The sequence below is a fragment of the Castor canadensis genome, chromosome 13 (genome assembly GCF_047511655.1).
Source record: "Castor canadensis chromosome 13, mCasCan1.hap1v2, whole genome shotgun sequence".
Classification (NCBI taxonomy): domain Eukaryota; kingdom Metazoa; phylum Chordata; class Mammalia; order Rodentia; family Castoridae; genus Castor; species Castor canadensis.
In genome coordinates, this window is record NC_133398.1 from 64,302,009 (window position 1) to 64,326,152 (window position 24,144).

General features: G+C 37.5%; 1 protein-coding gene across 7 annotated transcripts in view; it reads right to left on the reverse strand.

Moving 5' to 3' along the window:
• Kdm4c (lysine demethylase 4C) overlaps nucleotides 1–24,144 on the reverse strand; it is a 365,075-nt gene that overhangs the window by 50,939 nt on the left and 289,992 nt on the right. For 6 of the 7 annotated variants that reach the window (XM_074051899.1, XM_074051898.1, XM_074051897.1 and 3 more), the window contains 2 exons: nucleotides 14,035–14,220; nucleotides 683–853 (listed from right to left, as the gene is read on the reverse strand). In XM_074051899.1, coding sequence (XP_073908000.1) covers nucleotides 683–853; nucleotides 14,035–14,220 — 357 coding nt within the window. Of the gene's footprint in view, nucleotides 1–682; nucleotides 854–14,034; nucleotides 14,221–24,144 lie in introns of those variants that run through there. The other variant, XM_074051902.1, reaches the window with a different exon arrangement.

Here is a 24,144-nt window from a genome sequence, read left to right on the forward strand (position 1 = left end):
TACTGCATAATTATTAAAAAGTTATTAAGAAATGTCGTTCAAGTACGAACAAAAGCAAAGATCCACAGAGACCAAGGACAAGACAGAAATGACAAAACCATTATTACAGCTTGTTTCCCCAAACTGACATTTCTCTAAAAGGAGAATAGATACAAGGATTAGAGCCAGACTGGTTGTCTCCTACTCTCTGTTATGGGTACTAATTTCTGTGTCAAAAAGCCCTCTGTAGAAAGTGCTAAAAAGCAAGACTAAAACAAAGTTAACTATTAGTCCTGATACATTCACTAGTTCCTCTGAATGAGCCTATGGTGTGCACTGCAATGATTCACACAGCATAGCTTGCTCTTCAGCCATCTGCCATGTAAAGATTCAGCAAGAAGGCCCTCACCAGACCAAATTTCTCACAGTGGAGGTGGGGCAGTCCAAGATCAAGGTTCCAGCATTTGGTCTGTAGCACAAACAGACTAAGACAACAGTTTACATTTCCTGGCCAAATACCATTTCTCAATTAAAATAATTTGGGAAAATCATCTAAGTTTATCAGGATACTATTTAGGGTGATGAAAACCATGACTATCCAGGGATACAAGCTACTCAAAAAGTCAAGGAAACATTTCCAAAGAGTCAGCTGTTTGGACTCACCAGTATACTGGGCAGCAAACACCCAAGGGAACGTACTTACCACAATATCTTCAGGAAATGTGTCTCTGCTGAAGGAGCCATCATCAAACATGACCTCATAGAAGGTTTGTGATGTCACAGCCATCACCCTGCAACTGTAGTACCGAGTATTCCGATGCTTTGTGATGACGGTCTGACCCACGGAGATGGCCTTCTCGCAAGCCTTGGACTTCTAAAACATAGAGAAAACGGAAAGACAAAGAAGAGAGAAGAAAGAAAAAAACCATAAAATGAAAGTACTATTTACTTAGAAAACAATAATCCATTTAGCCAAGATTTTTTTAAATGTTAAATTTAGGATTATAATTTCAAACTTCAAGGAAGTTGCAAGAACACAAATAGTACATAAACAACAATCACATGCCATTGATCCTTTGACCAGATTCATCTATTGTTACTGATGTTATTAACATCTTACTATTTGCTTTATTGCTTGCATATTCTTTAGTAAATGCTGTTTGTGTCTGTGTGTGTGAGTGTACTTCTCTTGACCTATACGTATGTACATTACCTATGGCATTTATCACTAAAGACTTCAGTGTTTCTGCTCTAAGAACATGGATGTTCTCTTAACTCTAGTATACATATCAACTTCAGGAGATTGAACCCTGATATGATACTTTAATATGACACCTGTATTTAATTTGGTCAGTTGATCCAATAAATGAACTTTGTGGTATTTCTTTCCCTTGCCCTCAAACTCCCATGTACAGGATATAGTCCTGTACTAGTATTGCATTTAGTTGCCACATCTCTTTAGGCTCCTTTACCTTGGATCACTTTCACAGTCCTCATTTTTCCAATGGTAGTAAATTTGGAAAGATACAATTTCTGCTTCTGCTTTTCAATTGAGCATTTGTGACATGTTTCCCCACGATTATGCTCCAACTACACAGCCTTGGCCAGAATCCCATATAGGTAATGTGTCTTTCTCAGGATATGTTATCTGGAGACACTTGATGTTTGCATCCTTTTGATGTTAATTTTGATCCTGATGGAAGTATGGTCCAATCTCCCCACTTAACTATTTTTCTCTTGCACAGCAATCTGTGGGATACTTTATTACCATGCAAATATCCTGTTCTTCAATATATTTCTTTAGATTTAGCATCCATTGATGAGTCACATTTATTCTTTACCGTGATGGTGTTGCTGATTGTCCTGTTCTAGCACTCTTTCCACATTTAGTAGTTAGCACTTGGCATTTAGTACATAGATGTCTCCCATATCTCCCTGCATCCTTTCACTGAACATTCATATAATCATCCATTCATACATTCTCAGAAAGAACTAATTAACTCTCTCTTCAGTTGTACATAATTTCTACAGTACTTTATTATTTTGGTGCTCAAGTCCAGATTGTGCTAATAAGAGCACCTTCACAATGGCTCTTTAAAGGTGACCTGGGATCACTTTGCCCTGTCCCTGAAATTAGCCATGCCAGGAGCATGGTTCATTTCAGAGAATAAGACTAGGGCTTATTCTGTGTGGGCTTATTCTGTGTGGCTCTAAGTAGAGAAGGGCTGGAGGGGCTTATCAGCACAGTCTGGGGATTAGAGATGAGGGCTTAGATTAAGTAAGAAACTAAGGATACAGTTGTTCATGACTTGGACAGAGGATCAAGACCCCTCCCAAAAGTTCCCAAGGTTCTCGTACTTGTAGAATGTACTAAACCATCTTGTTTTCCACATAACTAACAAAAGGACACTTTCTTCCTTTCATTCTCCAGTGAATGCTAGATTGGTTGGGAAATTTTTCTGTGCCTTAAGGTATAGTTGGTGGGTAAGCATTTTAATAAAAAAAAAAAAAAAGAAGCCTGTAGTGATTTAAATATACTATGCTTGAAGTAGAAACCCTTACTTTAACAGCTTGGTTATAGTATATTACACATGCTAAAATAATTGCTCAGTTTTCTACTTCATTTCCCCATGCAGACTCTTTAAACATAGCTAATCTTTTAAAGAAAGAGAATGACTTAGATATAACTATGTAGCCACAATCTACAAAGTTATCTAACTCCCAAACTGGTCCCATGAGAGCAACTTAAGGTTGAAAGGATTATAACTAACTCTAGGAGACCACATTCACAACCTGTGTGGTCACACACAGTGGTCCTTGAATGACATGTACTAGGGCCAATCAGGGCTTCATCTCAGTAGAACATTTTTGTATATCTTGCACTTCTCTATCAAACTCACAGAATTAGTTACTGTATTTTACTATGCTATTAGTATTTTGTGCATATTTTATTAAGACTGGAATTCACCTTCAAAGGAAATATGGGAATGTGAAGAAAAGGTTATGGGAATTCCACAAAGCCATAATGAGTTCCTAGGAAATAGTATACCCAGAATTTTCAAAACATATCCATATTTGAGTTAGTTGAATTCTTCCAGTAATGTTGGGAGATAGCTGTTATTTTGAAAACATGATGTAACTGAGGCACAGGCAGGTGACTTTTCTAAGATCTCAGTGACAGAAAGTCTAAGGCAGTGCTCACTATTAACATGAGTGCTTGGAACCATCAACCAGGAGAATGAATGTGAGAAGAAATCACAGGAAAAATAAAGTGAATTGGCAAGAAAGTCAAAAGGAATCCAAGTAGTTGTTGATAGAAGTTACATTTCCTTTTTCTGTCTTTTTGTAACTTCCATTGATTAACTCTTCCGTTCCAGAGACCTTCTCAGGCTCTTTCCATAAGAACTGATTTAACTTCTCCAATATACACACACAGGGCTGGATTAGCAACTTGGTTTTGGAGCATAACTGATAATGCAGAATGTATAACTTATGTGCTTTCAGTTTTCATATATGTACACACATGCATGCACACATGAATATACTTTGTGGAAAATTTTTAAAAATGCTCATGAATCTTTATTCTCCTCTAGTGGGATTTTATTTATTTGCTCCTTCATACTTCTCTATATTTTCCATAGATTATCTGGTTACTACATAAAATGGACCAGTTGTTGGAATTTTTCTCAAGTCCTCAAACAACATGCCTTAAAGCATGCCTGTAATAATGAAAGCTTTCTTTGTAAAATTACAAGAACTAGGTAAAAATCCTCTCCCCAGAAAAGCCTAAGTCCCTGGGGCTTCATGAAGAAATAATTGCTCTTACAGCACAAATGCACAGACAGGCTCATAAAAATGTCATAAGTATTTAATTTTCTACATGTCTGTTTGTTCACGTGTACTTTCATGTCTCATGGGTTTTTAACTACAAACATATAATACAGTGGGAAATGGTGGTAGGCTTATTCCCAGCAGACTTAAGGTCTTACTCAAATTAACATGTGTAGAAGTATAATGAATGACTGCATTAAATATTGATATAAAGCTAAATCTTTCTCATATGAACCATGAACTTACTACTCATTCTAGAGGCAGTGATCCTACTTGGTAAGTGAAGAGGACTAGGAAGTGAGAACCATCTTTAGATGCAGTTTCACTGCATTAAAGTTGGAACCTCTCACCCGGTGGCATCACCTGCTATCTGTTCTCAGTGGTGAACAACTTACTTCATAAGGAGCAGAGATGATGGTTCACCTTAGCTACACTTGTAGGCTAATAGTGGCCCAGTGCTAAGCTTAAACCTGACATGAGCTTCTACAGTCATATCTGATTGCATCAGTTACAAGAGAACCAGTGAGTCTCTATGCCAACCCCTGGAAGCTCTGCCTTGCACTTTCTTCCTTCAGGAATTCCTCAGGCTTCTTGGATAACAATAGTAAAATCTGGAGGAAAATTACAGATTCAGCATAATGTCATTCACAGCTAGATTTGTGTGTGTGTGTGTGTGTGTGTGTGTGTGTGTGTGTGTGAACAAAAAGTAACAAGCAGATTCAAGAATTATGTATAAATGCAAATGACCTAATATGCTCAATGCAATCTGGGAAAAGAAAAAGAATGTAGTTGAAGGACACAGAATTTGGAGGAAATAAAGTGGGAAGGAAAAATACTTAGTTGACAATAAGCTAATATGACAATTTATTATCTCTGATGGGACATTTTCAACAGGGAGATGCAATGGACATAAGGAATCACTACATGAACCCCTCCTGCCTAAAAGGGATTTGCGATTTTCAATTATTAAATGTGTTTAAATTACCTGAAGTGATGATGTAAAATTTTTCTCAACAAAAACAAGGTAACTCAAAGCAAAATAGACTAGTAATTTTAGTAGGTTTTGTGTATCACCAAGAAGAAAGACCAAGTAAATAATGAAACCATATAAACTAATTCAAGGCATAGTCTCAGGTTAGGAAAATGACTGGTAAAACTGCACAGTGTAAATGAAAGGCCATGTGCTCTGATTCTGAAAGCCTAGGTGTTCTGTAACTTTTGCAGACATAAACTATAAAAGACTCTATATAAATGTTAGCTAATATTTTTATTTTTATAACCCCCAACAAAGGCAGGAGGTCACCTTGACTGGGGCACAAAATTAGATTGAAGGAATCAACTGTGCTATAAAGACATACAGCTATGTGAGACACAGTGAGAGAATGCAGCTTCCTAGGTTTCTTTGGGTTTCATCAGAAACAGATGAAGTAATGGTAAAAAGGAGTATCAGCCGGAAGCTTTCCACTGCCGATTCCAGCTGTTGCATGGGTAGTGCAGATCTTGCCTATGTCATCCATGTTAATCGATGGGGATAAAGCTACAGCCTATAACATCCATTATTAACAAGCTAGTAATATCCATATGTCTGACTGTCTCATGTTAACTGATTGAATTTATTTATACAAATCCATGCTACAGAGAAGTGTATAGGGTTCCTGTGGGGGCCAAAGAGGAAGGCAACAGGGATTTTGTGTATCACAGGTATTGAAAGTGGTCATAAAACGTAAGCCTCGCCTAGAAAGCACTACAGCAGTAACCCCTTCCTCCACAGGTTCATTGCCTGTGGCCTTCCTGTTCTCTATTATCTAACATGTATTTCTGTGGTCCATTTAATCTCCAGCTATATAATAAAAGTGGGAATGATTGCAGATTTTAAGGTATAATTAAAAGCTTTGACTGTAAGGGTTTGCAACTTTTACACTTCCTTTTAACTTCAGAGAAATACATTGAGGAAAGGGAGAAAAACTTAACTAAAGGCTATATAGTGCCCAAAGAAGGAAAAACAAAATGAAAACTCATCAGGGAATCTGCTGCTCACAAAGAATGGGGTTTTGCATTTCCTGTCTCTTCCCCAAGCAAAGCTTCTGAGTGCCAGGTCAATAGCAAAAGATAAGAGGAAAGTTAATATGATCTTTTATTGGAAAATGCTAGAAATAACCGCATGTTATGTGTTTCCTTAGATATGGTCCTATAATTTCACTGAGAAAGACAGGAGAGGGTGTAAAACAAGCCAACTTCAGATAAGAAACTGCCCCACCTGCCTGGGAAGGAATGTTATACTGATGCATGTGTGAGAAAGGTGTTAGAGCCCAAATTGTTACCAATATTCCAAGGAAGGACAGGGCAAAAGAGTTGGGGCATCCCCAGGTTGCTCTGGCTTCCTGCCAAGAGGTTGCACTAGGACATTCAAATCAATCCAGATTCTGCACATTACATTTGTTGAAAGTGGGCATAAAACGTAGACCTAGACAGTAGACTTAGAACTGCTGGAAGTTTAGTCGCCCTTTTTATTGCTAGCCATTAATACTCTTTAAAATTATACTTTCATTACATTCTGTCAATATCTGTGGATTCCACTATGACTATGGCATCTAATTACTGTTTTCTACATGAAGGAATTGAAAACCCTGCCTCTTAATCTGTTTAAGATGTGGGAATGTCAAATGTCCTTCGCTGTTGTGTGTCTGCTCACACATTCCATTTTTCTACTAGATCCATGGTGCTTGACTACAATTCCAAAGTTAAAATATGGGATTACTTAATTTTCTTAACAAGTTATCATATGATACTTCACACCTTAATCATTTTTTAAAGAGCATAAATTACTGGGAAGTTTAAAACTTTTTGAAACTGAGAAATACTAATTCTGTGAAAAACTGAGTATGTGTTTTACATGAAAACACACCTTGCCTATGCTAAAAAACGTAAGCAGACAAATGGTCCTTGGAGTAGAAGACTTGATTTTCCTCCGTAAGAAGGTGGTCTTTGAAGGTGGTAAGAATCAAGTGTCCCATGTCCACATTTCCTAATGTAGTGGGCCCTCGCAGTGAAATCCTGTCTCCTGACTGGTTCTTTGATACCATGGCACTTTGAGTTGAAAATGGCAGAGTCAGATGACAGAAAAACAACATGGACAAGTTTCTCCTGGGGATTCTTATGAGTACGAGTTTGTGATAAAAACTAAATAGCCACAATAAGATGCAGATCTTTTTTCTTCAATTTTTTTAAAAGTCCTGAATAAAAACATTAGGCTAATGTTTTTCTCATGAAGCCACATGATTTCACATAGAACAAAATCCTACTATGAAAGAGACAAAAACCTTTAACTCTTATAAAAGTTCTATTTTGTTAACAATAGCAATCAAGATAGCAGCTGTTAATTTTTTCTGAAATATCAAAATACCACTATTTAATAAGCTTTTATTCTAGCATATGAGTATGACTGAAAAATACTGATATATTACTGTGATCACTTTATGATCAAACACAGAATAAATTCCTTTTATTCTGATTAATTTTTAAAACTTTATCAATTTTTATTAATTTCTCATGCACCCTCACACATTTCAGAGAAGATAAAAGTTCTTGAGCTTTTTGTCTGGTATTTCCAGAAATAAAACAAAACAGTACAGCTCTACAAAGATTTCCCAAGTTGTTCCCCTAATGGACAATGTTTAGTACCATGAACCAAGTCATAAATTTTTCTTTTCAGGAAACTGAATTTAAGAAAATTAGGGCAGCAGCTTCTTTTCTCTAAAGATTTTTCATTTTGAATAATATGAAATTGATCATATTCATTCCATTTAACCTAAAAACCCAGCAATTTCATAAATTCACCCTAGTATATATATAGTCTGAACTCATATTAGTATGTATCAAGGTTTTAAGATTTAAATGACTATATCAGTAAGACCTTAGCATTGAGGCTGAGCAGGAATCAATACAGGACTACCTGATGCCAAGACTATTTTGACTATATACCACACACTAAAAATGCTATCAAATACCACAACACCTTTCCAAGACAATGACACTTCATGTATCCAGAATTATCAGAGAAGTTATGGCCCTCTGAAGTTACACTTTTGAGATTTATCAACACAGTAACTCATTAAATGCTTTAAGAAATTGGTTATTTTTTCATTAGAATAAATGGTCCAGAGTTCAATCATTCTATAGTAATCTTTCCAAACTTACTGTAAGAGGGTTTTTTTTTTTTTTTGGCCTTCCTTATTAGAGTATGCTGTGGCACTTGTGAGCCTCTCAGTTCACCCCTTAAGACTGGAAGACTAATTTTCCCAAGCTCTGAGTGCTCCTTAGTGACATCTCTCAGCATCATCCCCCACTTAGGAAATTGCCCGTGGTTGAAGAAGGCTGACTCACAGAGATTTCCAAGAGCAGACTGCATCCAATGATGGCTTGATGAGTCAGTATAAACTCCAGTCTCCAAGGGCCATCTCAGCTCTACTCCTACCTATGTGCCATCTGAGGCCTTTGCTGAAATCTCACTGTACCTCAGATTCTCCCTTTACCTAATCCCATTTCCTTCCTTTCCTTCCTTCCACAGGTGATGATCTCAAGATCACTTTCTACCACTGATGTGGCTTCCCAGGAAATCTGCTACCCTATGACCACAAATAGGACTTGCTAGTCAGGACCATGACAGTGCATGATGTGGGTCTTTCAAGTGATTCCAAAGGGGCTCTTTCGCTTCTCATCAAGCTGTTTATTTCCTTTTTCTCATTCTACCTTGCTTACAAGCTTTTCCTTCACTTCTCAGGCCATTTTGCAGCAAGCAGTGTCTATTTTCAAAACAAGTAATATGTCTCTCACAACATTTTCCAAGTGCATTTGGATATTTCTGAGAAATACACTTGAAATAATGCTCTTTTACCCAAAAAGATTAAAGGATAAGAAATCAGAGCCCAGAGAAAGGTTGTACTCTGAAGGCAGAGAGATACTGCCACTTCTGACCTGGACACTAACCTTACTTTCTTGCTGCTTCTGAATCTGCCTTAAGGCAAGATTACTTACAAAATTTTCCTTAAATGGAAAGGCCCAGATTGTTAATGGAGACATAAACTCCATACAAAGATTAACCTTAGGACTAGGGATGAAATTCAGCAGTAAAGTTCCTGCCTGGCATGTATGAGGCCCTGGGTTTGATCCCCAGCACAGGAAAAAAAAAAAAGTAACTATATGGTAGCAAAATAGCTGGTACTCTGATCCAGCATCAGCCAAACAAGTGTAGACTATGGTCTCGATAGCTCTGCAAGGAAAAGGTGGGCAGGAGAAATGCTACACCATGGCACTGAGCCTCTTCCCTATCCTGCAGAGCCTCTCCATTCTGATTACATTCTGTATCCTTCGTGGATTAAAATTGAAACCTCCAATGGAAACATCTGATGTCTCTTCCCACAAATTCAAAAACCCCTTTGAATACTTAATGTAACATCAGAAGTGGGACTGGATGTACTCCAGCTGGTGCCAGATAGGGATTGGCACAAAGATCCTCATCAAGTGGCCAGATTTTGAAAGAGATCTGGAAAAGGGGAAGCATAGAGGGCAAGCTGAGGGTGGCTCAACAGAGACATAAGGACCTCTAGTTTAGGGCTGTGAGGTTGCTGTAGGGAATTAATTTATGTCAGTGGCATTTCCTTCTACACCCAACAGCCAGGTCTGACGACTAATTGGCAGGCTCAGCAAAAGGCAGGAGAGCAAAAGGCTCTTCATAACTACACTACTTAAGAAGCTAAGAAAGAATGGAATTCCCAAAGGGAGGTAAGCCAAGAGTATCGGATTTGTTGTAGGCTTCTTGAAGCCCCACTGTACTGACAGAGGATGGAGGAGAAACATTTTATGCTCACTGACCAGCCCTTTCCAAGGAAATGGCTGAAGAAATGGCAGGAGGAAAGCAAATTGAGGAGGTACTGAAAAGAATTTTTAAAAGTTGAAGTAGGATATGTTTAATTGCCTCAACAACATTAAAAAAAAGCTCTATCCTCTAATAGGTAATTAAGTTTTACCTATTACAGAGAACAAGGGAAAGATTGCTTCCAAATGTAAATAAAAAGTCTACGCTAAATATTTTTCCTCCTAGGCAAATTTGATCTTCCTATAATGTGGGATAAAAGGACTAAGATCTCAAAAAAACACTTCTATTGACAGAAAGGTAGGAGTTCTCTTTTTAAAAGTGTATATTAGAGCCAGGCACCAGTAGCTCACACCAATAATCCTAGCTAGTCAGGAGGCAGAGATCAGGAGGATCAAAGTTGGAGGCCAGCCCAGGCAAATAATTTGAAAGACCCTATCTTGGAAATACCCCACTCAAATAAGGGCTGGCAGATTGGCTCAAGTGGTAGAATGCCTGCCTAGCAAGCATGAGGTCCTAAGATCAAAACCCAGCACTGGAAAAAAAAAAAAAAAACAGCATATGCTAGGTTTAGGATTATTGATCAGATTCAGGTCTGAATCACTGCAATTTTATTTTTAAATTCCTGCCAAGAATTCTTTATCTTTGTTTTGGACAGAACTCTCTCCTTGTTTTTCAATAACATCACTACAAATTCAGCAGACCATTTGAAAATAAACTTTACGTAAAAGACATAAACTATATACAAATACCAAATAATTATGCACAAATTTGAAAACAGTAGAGTTAGTCATAAAAAATTTCATTGGATAGAATATCAAAATTCTTAAAGGAAAAACAATAACCAAAATAATTCTGTTACTAGCAACATACAATGATGCCCAAGATCTGAAAGACATACACAAGAAGTTTTGGAAATGACTCTATATTGGTCACTTCTGAGGAGTGTGTTAGCTAAAGTCTGGTTCCCTTCAAGAAAAAAAAAAAAGAGTAAGAGAAATTAAAGGGAGCAGAGTTGAACCATGAATTAAGTTCTAGACTGTGAGGGAAAATAAAAAAGGAAACAGGAAGATGATTCAACTCAACTGTGTTTGGAACCCAGTTCACTCGTATTAGAAGGAGGCCTAACCGAAAGCAGGCAAAACTCTCACTTGTAATTAACTCTCAATTAACTGAATGTCTTAAAATTTTCTCTCTTTCTTCCCCACTATATCTGACTTACCAAGGTCTGTAACCTCTCCAAGGTGTCTATAAATCCAAGACATGACCACTACAGAAATCCAGTTCCTCACTCCACTCACCTGCACTGGTACATCAGCTTCCTGTATTTCCTAAGTCACAAATGAGACCTTACGTTTGAAAAACAGATTCCATTCAAAAACTGTGTTTTACAAAAACATACTAAAATTGGGTGAAATAGTAGGGATTAGCTGTGCACTTTTTGTTATTTACTCATTTCTATCTTTAAGAATTTTTTTTTGCATGGTACTGGGGCTTGAACTCAGGGCCTACACCTTAAGACACTTCACCAACCCTTTTTTTTTGTGAAGGGTTTTTTTCAAGATAGGGTCTTGCAGAACTATTTGCCCAAGCTGGCTTTGAACCGTGATCCTCCTGATCTCTGTCTCCTATATAGGTAAGATTATAGGCATAAGTCACTAGCGCCTGGCAAGAATTTTAAAGCTACATATTTTTTCAAGTATTAGCCTTTCTAATTACAAAGTCTGATTACTGCCTGATGAAACAGTGCAGCACAGTTAATCAGATATTTTATACCATTATCCAGAGTGATTTTATTTCATGAATGCAACAATGTTAAATAAACCAGTATATTTAAAATAACCTATGACACCAAAGGAATTTGTCTTAAGATGGTCCTGTTGGATGTAGACAATAATATTGAGAAGAACAGAAAAACAAAAGAGTTATAACCATTATGTAAGTAAAAATGGAGATACTACTAAAGCAGTAAAGTTATACTTTATTTCCTCTAAGTTACACAAGCATCATCCTCTACTCTGTAAACAATTGGATCAAACTGGCAAGCTAGCCTAACCTTTATTTTTATAGTTTTCACTGCTATGATTCAGTAATTGCTCATTACTCTCAAATAATTGAGGCATGGTTCAGCACATAGACATACTATAGCTCCTACTTTGGGGAGCATATCCCCTAGCATTCATTGTTTAGAAAAAAAGTGAAATATAGGGGTTAATGTGAACTTTTCATGTTTGAAAAGAAAGAATGTTTCATGCAAGAGGATAATCATAATGCTTTTAACCAAAGTTGCCAGATTCTAAAAATCCTCCTGGTTAGTTTAAAATATTGTTGGAGAGGAATCCACACTTAGAATCTAATTAAAGAAGAATGGACAGTTATAGCTACCAAGAGTCTATGTCAGAAGTCCAGTGTCCATAGTGTTTTCACAGAAAGCTCAAAGGCAATTTTTTTTCCTCACAAGGAAAAGCTATCACAAGTAATGCTTTAAATTTTGTTTTCCCACCTTTCACAAAAAATACCAAGTTTAAATTGTATCTCTAGGGGAAAGTAGTTTCTCAAAATCAAGTATTTTCTTTTCATTATCATTTATGAAACTGGATCTCTTAAAAGCAACTTCAATATACTCAGCCATAACCACAGAGTATTAGGATATTAAAATGAGAGCATATGATTCCACACAAAGCTATATAGATGGACACCTCTAAGCAACATTTGAGTCTGTAGTTAGGATTCCAACAAGTATTAGAGTATGGACTGAATGACTACACATTTACATTTCAGCACCTGAAATGCTCATAACTGCATCTATTTGGGCATGGAATTGAACCTTTCTTATCCTTTAAACAGGAAAACTACTACTCATGTGACCTAGATCATATAAGATTGTAACACCAGCAGTAGTAGAAGAAATGGTAATAATCCAAGTTTTATCTTTTGACTGCTGTAAACTGAAAACAACACAGTAAGGTTTGATCCCACATTCTATAAATGAGGAAGCTGATGCTCACAGATACAAAAGTGTATGCAAGTTGGCAGAGCTTTTACTGGTAGGATCTAAATATGAACACCAACCACTTTGGCTCTAGAGGTCATGACCTTACTCATATCGCAAATGCATTCACACGAATCATCTAATAAGGTATTGATGGTATACTACAAGTGGCAAAGTGTTACAGTAATGTAATATGTTGTTAGTATAATTTTTAAAAAGCTGTTAAAATGTATTTTCTGCAGAATATACAATATTATTCTTAGCAATAACTAAAGTAGATATGACAGTTGGTGACATCATTTTGTACATTTGGACATTCACACACATCTGCACAGAGTCACAACCCACAATGTCAAGTATCTCTTAAGATGCCAATGGAAATTGCTGGAATCATTACAAAGAGCTGGGAGATTTGTTGTGTATGGGTCATGGCTCCACAAGCTACTACGGACAACTTGGCAGGCTGCTCATAAAAGGTTATTAGGGTTAGGATGAGCATATTAGGTTGCAAATAGCCTGTGGCCAAGTCTCCCTGGGATAACAAGAGCAGCAAGTTTACAAAGCAGAGCATCTATACAATTAGGCTTCTTTTTAGTAGCCAAAAATGATTACAGTGAATTGGAAAACTAACAAAGACATATTCACTAGCTCTAAACTGTTATAAGTTTTCTAGGCTTTTTAAACAGACCATAATTTTACTCAACAAGGATAGCTAAATTGAATTACAGTTAAATTCACATTATTTGTTTGCAAATGCTATTTTCCTAGAGAAAGTTAAGTCCTGAGTGAAATGAAAAAGACCAAAATAAAAAAATGTTCACTCTACTTCTATTTTTCTATGAGACTTGTACTTATTCCTTCCAGAGCTGCCATGCTTCCCCTCATCCTGTCTTAGGCAGCAAGGACCCAAAAGTACCTAACCATTCTCCTACTCCTTTCACAATATTGCTGCTTGATGTTTCTTCTCAAACAGATGAAATAAAATCTGAAGGCCTGGTGTAAAGTTGCATATTATTCACTGCATAATCTCAAATTGTGCCTTTCACATCACCTCCTTCCAAGAAATGATCTCCCCACACCCTGGATCTGATAATCTGCAAAGCCATATTCAGAGGCCCCTGTACACAGATCCAAGACCAAAATGGGTCCAGTTTTATTCATTCATCTGTTCATTCACTCACACAACTCAGTAAATATTCTTTGTGCCTAGTATGCACTAGATGATGACCGGGCCTGGGCAAATGAGTAATAGTGTGCAATTCCTGCCCTCAAGGAACTCAAAGTTTGGACATTCAGTAATGAGTGACACAGGAGAGGAAACCCAGAGTCTCTGCATCAAGGAAGGGACAGCAGGCCTTACCAAGTTTGGGAGGACCTTATGTCGGAAGCATGTGATGTTCACCACATAAGGCCAATCATCAGGCTCCATCAGTACCCCGGCAGCATGGGCACATGTGACATGAAAGGAAGCTGGGCAGCGGCCATAGGAACATTGGATGCAGGCTCCAGAGACCTTCTTAACCCGGTGTCGGCAGAAGATACATTTCTGGAGGGTTAAAACAGAGAAGAACATCAAATCATACTTTGTAACTCAGCCAATTTCCACACTTCAGGGAATAATGGTTATTAGAGAAGGAAAAAATCTGATTACATCAACAAGTCCTGAACCTCCAGGGACCCTAGTGGTAAGAGCATCTGTGGAATATAGTCTTCTCACTGGAAAGGAAACACACTTATATAGTCACATGTCACCAGACAAATGCTATAGTACTTCGTGTGGTTCAGAAGTCAGAATTCTTTTGCCAATGCTCCTCCCAGCACAGAGCTCAGAAAAAGGCCCAAGAGTGCTTCTGTAAATCACCAATGAATGCTGAAACTACTTCTGTTTTGCCTCCACATGGCAGGCCTTTCCAGTACACCAAGAGATAGAATACAGGTTTTGAGGACAGACACAGATGCTACTAAATTAAGATGGGGTCTTTGAAAACACCCGAATAGCATACAAATGGGTCAAATTTTCCATTTTCAAGTGTATAGAAAGTGTTAAATGGTCCACTGTGGAAACTAGGGACTCAAGTGTTTAATAATCCAAATCTGAAGCCTTCATGACTGACACAAAAAAAGTGAGAAAATTGAAAATCACCCCAAAGGGCATAATTTTCTTCAACATTTATAGCTGACAATGCCTCAGGAAGAAAAAATAAAATAAAAACAGCAGTAATGATTACCACAATTGAAAATTAAATTGCATACAATTAGCCATAAACATTATCAGTACATTTGTTATGAAGATAGGGAAAATCAAACAGCTTCAATAAATGTAAAATGTGTGTCTAATATGTGAGAGTTAAGAAAATGGGTTATAGTATAGCATAGGTTCAGGTTTGTAAAGCAGAAGAGTCAATGACCAAAAAGCTCAACTTTTAAGTCCTACAGATTAAAAAAGGTCTACAATTTGATCAAATGTTGATGCAACTGCTCTTCTTTCATAGGTACATTTGCCTTCTTATGACAAAAAAGGTACTTAAAGTCAATGCCTTTTGATGATTATAGTATTTTATCACAGACCTGCAAGAATCAAGGTGTAGCACTTAACTTCTAACTCCTCTCTGCCCTCACATCTGATCAGCAACTCAAGTTTACAGATTCTGTTCCTGCATCTTGCTCTGATCTCTCCCTACTCATTCTTAGAAACTGCTGATGCCTCTATCATGGTTCTTGCTCAGCATAGAAATGGCCTTCTAACTGGTCTATCTATTTCATTTTATTTCAATTCATCTTAAAGGCCTTCAGGGTGATCTCTTCACAACAGAAATCCTATGTCAACCCCTGATTAATATCCTTTAATGGCTTCCCCCTATTGTTAAGTCATTCTAAGGAGAAAAACAAAAAAGAGTGGACAGCACAAGACATAAGAGCAAAGCTTATAAAAGGCCCTCATGATCCACAGAGCAGTCTTACTTTTCACTAGTGTCTGCAATGTCCCTATACTCTATGTACTTATTCTGATTTCCCTATAGCTTCAGATTCAATGTATAATTAAGCATTTTAAGTTGGGGTTAAGGATATGGCATAGTGATTTGAAAATTACATACGTGTGGGGGGGTGGGATGGAGAGGATGGGAGAAGGATGGGAGAAGAGGGGAGGGGAAAAGAACCACAGAACTAAAATAAGATCCATATAATCTCCATAAAAGCACTACTCAATGTCTTATTTTGGTATCTTTAGAAATCCTTGGTATGTGTTACAATACATTCTCAATAATTCTTGGTATTTCAGTATCTTTTTGTCAATTCCAATCATTTGAAATGTGATATCAGATATAATATCAAACAAAAACTCCTATCAGGAACCCAAGACATAACTAGACAATTTATTATACAACACAGAAGTGAGCTGTATAAGTTCAGATATTGATAAATGTTGGGTTAAATTGTTTTGTATTTTCCCAATTGAACAGGATCTTTTAAAAGTACAAGAGTGCTGTGACTTAGCTAAGCAAAGAACTGGAATCTCCCAACCTCTGCCACTATTAATTTCCTCACTAAACTGGGGCCCTTCAAAAAAGGGGAAGGAGACAAAAACCCTATGAGGATTCAATTCTCAGCCTCTGTTACCACCTATCCAATCACATACCCTAAATAAAAACATAGGAAAAAGAATGGGACCATAATAAGAGCACTGACAAATAAGAATAAGGATAGGAGGAATAACTCTTTTTAATGTTCTATAGCACAGAAGGGTAACTATAGTTGACAATAACTGAAGACATAACTAGTGGAGAGGATTTCAAACATTCCCAACAAAAAGAAGTAGGTCTGAGGTAATATGTCGGTTACACTGACTTAACTATGACACTATTTGACCGATTCGTTATGTATTGAAATGTCACACTGCACCCCCAAAATATGTATAATTAGTATGTTAAATTAAAAATAAGAAAGTATTACAAATAAATTAAAAGAAGAAAGAGAGTCACCAGAGGACCAGAAAATGTGTGGAAGTCCTAGACCACGGCAAACAGAATAAACAAAGAATAAGAATATAAGAATAAACAAAGGCTACTGAAGGGGAAAAATAGTTCTCACCACAAAGCCTCAATGCTACTCCAAAACACAAATCCACAATTAAAAAAAAAGAGGAACCCTGAGTCAACATGAGCTGATTACTGTAGTGCAAAATGGTGCTGCTAAGAATGCTTTTAACATAGTGTTTCTGAAGATTCCTGCACATTCTAAGAATTGATAAGCACAGCAGTTGGACAGCTGAGTTAGTTAACATTTTCTCTGCCCCTGGACTGCTGAGGCACTGATGATTCTGCCTTCAGAACAAATCTCTGAGTATTACTAGGAAACAAGTGAAGAATGTACAAGGACAGAGCTCCTATCCTGCATAAGAGTTGAGGCTGGAGAAAGAAGTAGAAAAATCCCTGAATTAATCCCTATACTCCTCAAGATAAGTGGAGTTCTGGTTTAAAACTGTATAATAAAAAATAAAATGAAAAAGGTGAATGAGGTAGAGGGTCAGAGGGCACTACACTCCAGCAGGCTAATGGCCCAATAAACAGCTATTAGTAGGTGCCTCTTATGGGTCAGTTCTGTCAAAGTCAATGCCAAGAATGGAAGCAAATGCCTAAAAGACAAGCTACCTACTGCTGGAGCAGTCCCACAACGCATCCTGTCCTCAAGCATCATAAGTAAGTAGTGTTATCTGATCCTATCCGAATCCAAGTCCTGCATTCACCAACAAGATAAGGAGATTTATGTTTGGGCCAAGGGGAAAAAAGTATATACAAGACATGCAACTAAACTATAAACAGACACTAAAAATTAAAAACATTTGAGGTAAGTAAATGTTATGGAACAGAAGTGCTATAATTAATAAAAACAAGAATAACACTAAGAGTCAGGTAAGCACAAACAAAATGAGTTTAAAGTAGGTACAGTATATAACAGGATATATATGGATAGACAGATAGATTCCATCAGTTACAGAAAAATAATAATAACTACATAGTTCGTGCTAAAAATTTGTAAACATTGTTCAAAAAGTGAAGATGTGTTGAATATTGGAACAGATACCACTTAAAATCAATTTTTAAACTGTAAATTGAAGTTGAGGATTTTATAGCACATAGAAAAAAAAAGTTAAAACACAAATGCTAAAAAGCATAGAGAAAAGATCCAGATGTGCTATTACCTTACAAAATGGAATCCCAAAGGAACAAAGGAAGAGAAAATAGAAAATTTTCAGATGTGAAAAAAGGCCCAACAAGCAAGATCAATATAAAATTACTTAGCCACATCCTAGACACCTGGTAGGACTCAAAATTAAGAAAAGTCCTAAAACCTTCTACGAGTATAAAATTGAAACATCACATTACTATCAGACGTTTAATATGCAACTGTGCATTCTGAAAGACAATAAAATGATGTCTCCTTACTTTTGAAGGAAAATGAAATTTGGTAGGGTCAGATTAATTAACATTCAAGAATTAGGGTAACCTAAAGACTTTCTCTTTTCTGTTTCAAACTGACGGATCAGAAATGTGCATGAAGGAAGACCAGTGGAACGAATAGAGGACCCAGATATGAAGCCACACAACTATAACCAACTTGTCTTTGACAAAGGCTCTAAAAATACATGATGGAGAAAAAGCAGTCTCTTCAACAAAAACTGCTGGGAAAACTGGTTAGCAGTCTGCAAAAAACTGAAACTAGATCCATGCATATCACCCTATATCAATATTAACTCAAAATGGATCAAGGGTTTTAATATCAGACCCCAAACTCTAAAGTTGATACAGGAAAGAGAAGGAAATACTCTGGAGTTAGTAGGTATAGGTAAGAACTTTCTCAATGGAACCCCAGCAGCACAGCAACTAAGAGATAGCATAGATAAATGGGACCTCATAAAACTAAAAAGCTTCTGTTCATGAAAAGAAATGGTCTCTAAACTGAAAAGAACACCAACAGAGTGGGAGAAAATATTTGCCAGCTGCACATCAGACAAAGGACTGATAACTAGAATATATAGGGAACTAAAAAACTAAATTCTCCCAAAACTAATGAACCAATAAAGAAATGGGCAAGTAAACTAAACAGAACTTTCTCAAATGAAGAAATTCAAATGGCCAAAAAACACATGAAAAAATGTTCACCATCTCTAGCAATAAAGGAAATGCAAATTAAAACCACATTAAGATTCCACCTCACCCCCGTTAGAATAGCCATCATTAGCAACACCACCAACAACAGGTGTTGGCGAGGATGGGGGTGGGGAAGGAACCCTCTTACACTGTTGGTGGGAATGTAGACTAGTACAACCACTCTGGAAAAAAATTTGGAGGCTACTTAAAAAGCTAAACATTGATCTACCATTTGATCCAGCAATACCACTCTTGGGGATATACCCAAAAGACTGTGACACAGGTTACTCCAGAGGCACCTGCACACCCATGTTTATTGCAGCACTATTCACAATAGCCAAGTTATGGAAACAGCCAAGATGCTCCACTACTGACAAATGGATCAAGAAAATGTGGTATCTATACACAATGGAATTTTATGCAGCCATGAAGAAAAACAAAATGTTACCATTCACTCGTAAATGGATGGAATTGGAGAATATCATTCTGAGTGAGGTTAGCCTGGCCCAAAAGACCAAAAATCGTATGTTCTTCCTCATACGTGGACATTAGATCAAGGGCAAACACAACAAGAGTATTGGACTTTGAGCACATGATAAAAGCGAGAGCACACAAGGGAGGTGTGAGGATAGGTAAGACACCTAAAAAATTAGCTAGCATTTGTTGCCCTCAACGCAGAGAAACTAAAGCAGATACCTTAAAAGCAACTGAGGCCAATAGGAAAAGGGGACCAGGAACTAGAGAAAAGGTTAGATCAAAAAGAATTAACCTAGAAGGTAACACACATGCACAGGAAATTAATGTGAGTCAACTCCCTGTACAGCTATCCTTATCTCAACTATCAAAAACCCTTGTTCCTTCCTATTATTGCTTATACTCTCTCTTCAACAAAATTAGAGATAAGGGCAAAATAGTTTCTGCTGGGTATTGAGGGGGTAGGGGGGAGAGGGAGAGGGCAGAGTGGGTGGTAAGGGAGGGGGTGGGGGCAGGGGGGAGAAATGACCCAAGCATTGTATGCACATATGAGTAATAAAACAATAAAAATAAAAAAAGAGAGAAATGTGCATGAAGAAATGAAGAGTAACTAAAATGCTAACCATGTAATAAATCTAAATGAAAATACTCTGGATTTTAAATAATATTTAAATAGAAAGCAATTGTAGCATACAAGGAGGAAGTGAAAAGCAATGTTTAAAATGTTCTAATGTTCCTAAATTATCTGGGAAAATGGGGAAAGTATTAATTAAATAGTGTAAAAAGCCAAAATAAAAACAAGAAACCAAAAAAAAAAAACACACAAGAAAGGAATGAAATAGAAACAGACAAGAGAGCAAAAGGAATGCACGGTGTAAACTGGCTGAACAAAATCCCAATAGATAAACTTCATGCTTCAGGTCACAGGCTTTTTATTAATGTGTCAGATGATCAGTTTTATATTTGTGGGCCATACAGTCCCATGTACAATTAACTCAACTGTGCCACAGTAATATAAAAGCAGCCACAGGTAGTACATGGGTATGACTATATTCCAATAAACAACAATGAATACATGCCTTACTTTGCTCACCTCTGCTATAAGCCACAAGGACCCATCTGTTGTTAATAAGTTATGAAATGACTGAATCAGAATTTAAGAAAGATCACTATAGCAACAAGGAAGAGAAACGATAACTTGATGAGGAAAGACCATTATTAGGAAATCATGTTTCTTTTCCTAAAGAAACTGTTAGGAAGCTAACTACTTTTCCTAAGAGTTCACTTTTAGGAAGAAAAGAATGAGGAGGACTTGGATATAGGCAACTGGCTAATAGGAAGAAAATAAAGTTTGAGTGTTTTTTACTCATTGCCTCTGTTGACAGAGATTCTACATCTTCTTCTAAATATAGGTACTCACTCAAGGTTAGGGCTGAACAGCTGGTGTTCCATGGGAAAAAATGCCTCCTGAAATTTTAAAATGGATGGGGGTAGAGGGTAAGAAGGGAATTATAAGTTACAGGGCATATAAATGCAGGTAAAGATCAGAAAGGCAGGACCATTCTTCCTGTGGCTCATTGTTTGAGGTTCCTGTGAACCCTGGAAAAGAGGCAAGGAGCCAGAAGGATAAAAAACTTTGTGAGATTCCACAAGCCAGATGAGGCAGCCTAGAGCATCATCACTTTGGATGCTTTAGAGTAAGTCAAGGAGAGACCAACACAGCAGAGTAAGGAAATGACACAAAAAATTCATGAGATTTTGACCTTAAGGTGTCACTTACTTTTATATCTTCCCAGTAAACACACATGGAACTGCTCAGTTAATGTTTGTTGAATTAAGCTGAATCCTTCAAATAAGTAGATTTTCCTCCAAGTTTCATGACCTGCTTCTCTGTTTCTTCAATAGTGAAAAAGATGCCTAAATATATCCCTAGCCACAGGGCTGGCTGTTAGAGCATGCATCAGGCCTGGTTAAAACAGACTGCTGATCCACCCTCAGAGCTTTGGTACATCTGAGGTGGGACACTGAATTTGTATTTCTTTTAAGTTCTCAATGATTCAGATGCTGTTGCTCTTTATATCACACTGTGAGAGACACAGGGTTAGAGGGTTCAAAAGTTAAAAGGTGTCAATTTTTCTGACACTTTAGTACAAGGGAATTCAGGAACTGTACAATTCTTTTTCACCTATTCTTTAGTGCCAAGAGCTAAGAGAATCCTCAGGCAAATATGATTTATAGAGCGCGGCACTTTCTTGGAGGACTGGATTTTCACACTTATTCCAGTGGCATAGGCCATTAAGACTACTAATAGATTGGGGAAGTAATGAAGTATCTGGCAATGAGACTTTGTATATCATTAGATTTCACTGAGCATACAAACTCACAAAGGGCATTAAGAAATGATGAGCTGTGAAGAAGTTGAACTTCAAATCATATCTCCTTCCCCTTTTTTCTGTTAATATGATTTATAACATGGTTTTGTTATTGTTTTGCCAGTTTTATGAATATTTTTCCTTCCATAAATAATAGGCAATTTTAAAATAGGCACAGGTATTTTTAATTTTAATGACTATTTCTCTATCAAACACATAACAAGCTAATGGTAATAATACATTAGCTAACTCCTTTTTTCCGTTTGCTCTCCTAAGACCTTCTTCCAAGCACTACACAGCAAGCTAACATTCCCAACACCGTGAATTATATTGGGCTCAGTGTATATCACTTATTGTTACAAGTCAGAGGACTGATGATGAAACTTTCATTTGGTTCCAAGTCCTTAAATACAGATTTTTTTAAAGCAAAATTCCTTTTGTTCCCAACACTATCTGTAAGATTTATGTTCTATTCACCAGCAGTCATTAAGTTGACCACTTGTGTACACTGCAACACTGGTCAGTGCTGGAGAAACACTGATATGATAAACTTTGAATTCTACCAAAAGAGTACAGTCAAGAATGGGGAGAGATGCTTACAATTTCACCAGAAGGAAAAGCAGAATGCAATCACTGCCACAAATAAGAAGGATTCATTAGGAGGCAAGAGTAGAGAAGACCAATACAAAGAGTAATCAGTTTACCCAGAGATAAAAAGCAGTGGAGGTGGGCAGGAAATGAGGAGGCATTGAAATCTGAGGTCCCCAGTAAACAGACTGCAGGATTTGACTGTTTCTGTAACAGGCAGCAATTTGTATGCAGTTTCACCCCACACAGAACTATTCTGGTCACAGCAGGCTAAAGACGAGATCATGTAGGCACCATGAAATGACGGTGAAATGTAATTTTGTACACTTGTATATCAGTTCCTACCATGGAAGTCCTCTGTTCCTCCCTAAAAGTTATTTCTGCACTTCAAGTTCACAGCATTATCACAAAGGACTCATGATGTGGTGTGTGTTAAATTAAATCCTTATTTATGATAGGTATCAGAAGCCATCTATCTCATCATTTTTTGTTTAGTGAGAGTCACTCTGCAAAAGGTGAAAAAGCTAAGAAAAAGTCAAGTAGCAGGCTAAAAGGGAAAGGGCAGAAAGATGAGCTCAGCCAGGCCAAAAGACAGGGCTAGAAAAATGGACAGGGGTGGCAGGGCATCAGATATGAGACCACATTTATTCAAAACAAGGCTAAAAAGTCATTGTTGGTGCTGAGAAAATGTTAAATAAGAATCACAAAAGAATTTCAAAACTAGAAAGGCCATAGTAATTCAGACTTAAACTGACAAGTTTTGAAAACTACTATGTCAACAGAATACTCAAACTTTGGTTTTATTTACAAGGAAGATTATCATATATGAATCTGTTAGGAAGGACCATATAATCCAGTGTTTTGGAAGCACCAGAACAATGACCGCACATACTAGCTACTCAATAAATACACATTAACTAAATGATTGGTTCCTTATATATAATATATTGATTCATTATTCTAGCCACTTTAATCCCTATTAAATATATGCTATGCAAAAGGAGATAAAAAATAAAAGAGATAAAACCCTTGTATGTAAGGAACTTCCTGTATTTTTCAAGAACAGCTGCAATCACAGTAGGAATGATAAAGCCCTCCTAGGTCTTGAAGGAGAGAGGGTGAGACTTCCAGAGTACAGGTGATTGCCATTAGCCTCTGCTGCTTCCCAACCTCCACAGGTACTTGCACTGTTCTACTGAGCAGATCTACAAGAAGGGCAACAGAGGCTGAGCTTCATGACAACCATCAAGGGACACCAAATACAGAACAAGGAAACAGGCATGAACAACTCAGGTCACAGGGGAGCCTGACACGTGGCAGAAGATGGCAAGCAGGTCCACTATGCACCAATCTGAACTTACAGTCAGGAGTCACTGAGCCCAAACAGTGTGAATTGAGAACCAGGGATCACTGAGTCCAGACACAAGTGAGTAAGTTCCATCACGATGACTCATGAAGACTCATAAAGAAGGAAAAGTGAGTGTCTCTAAAGCTTCCTGTGGTGCATTGTGCACCACAGCAGGCACTACACTGGAAATTTATTGGAAGACACACTGAACACTTTTGGAAATACAGCAAGGGACACTGGGCCTGCCACCTGGCTCAGAGAAGCTGCCCAGCAGGGTTTGAGAGCACAGGAAAGCAAGCAAGAGGAGGTAGACTTTGAGCTCATCCTGAAAGATTATCAGGCTTCACCCACTGTACATTGAGTAGGATGAGGAAAGAAGGTCATTCTAGGCAGATGTAATAAAACTCAGAGGTGAAAAAAAACATGTGGAAAGAACTGAGTGAAGTAGTGTGAGCACAGCCAGCAGATAAGCACAGCCAGAAAGTTGAAATCTAAAAATCGTGGGCTGTACTCTGTCATGAACTTCACTTGCCAGGGTG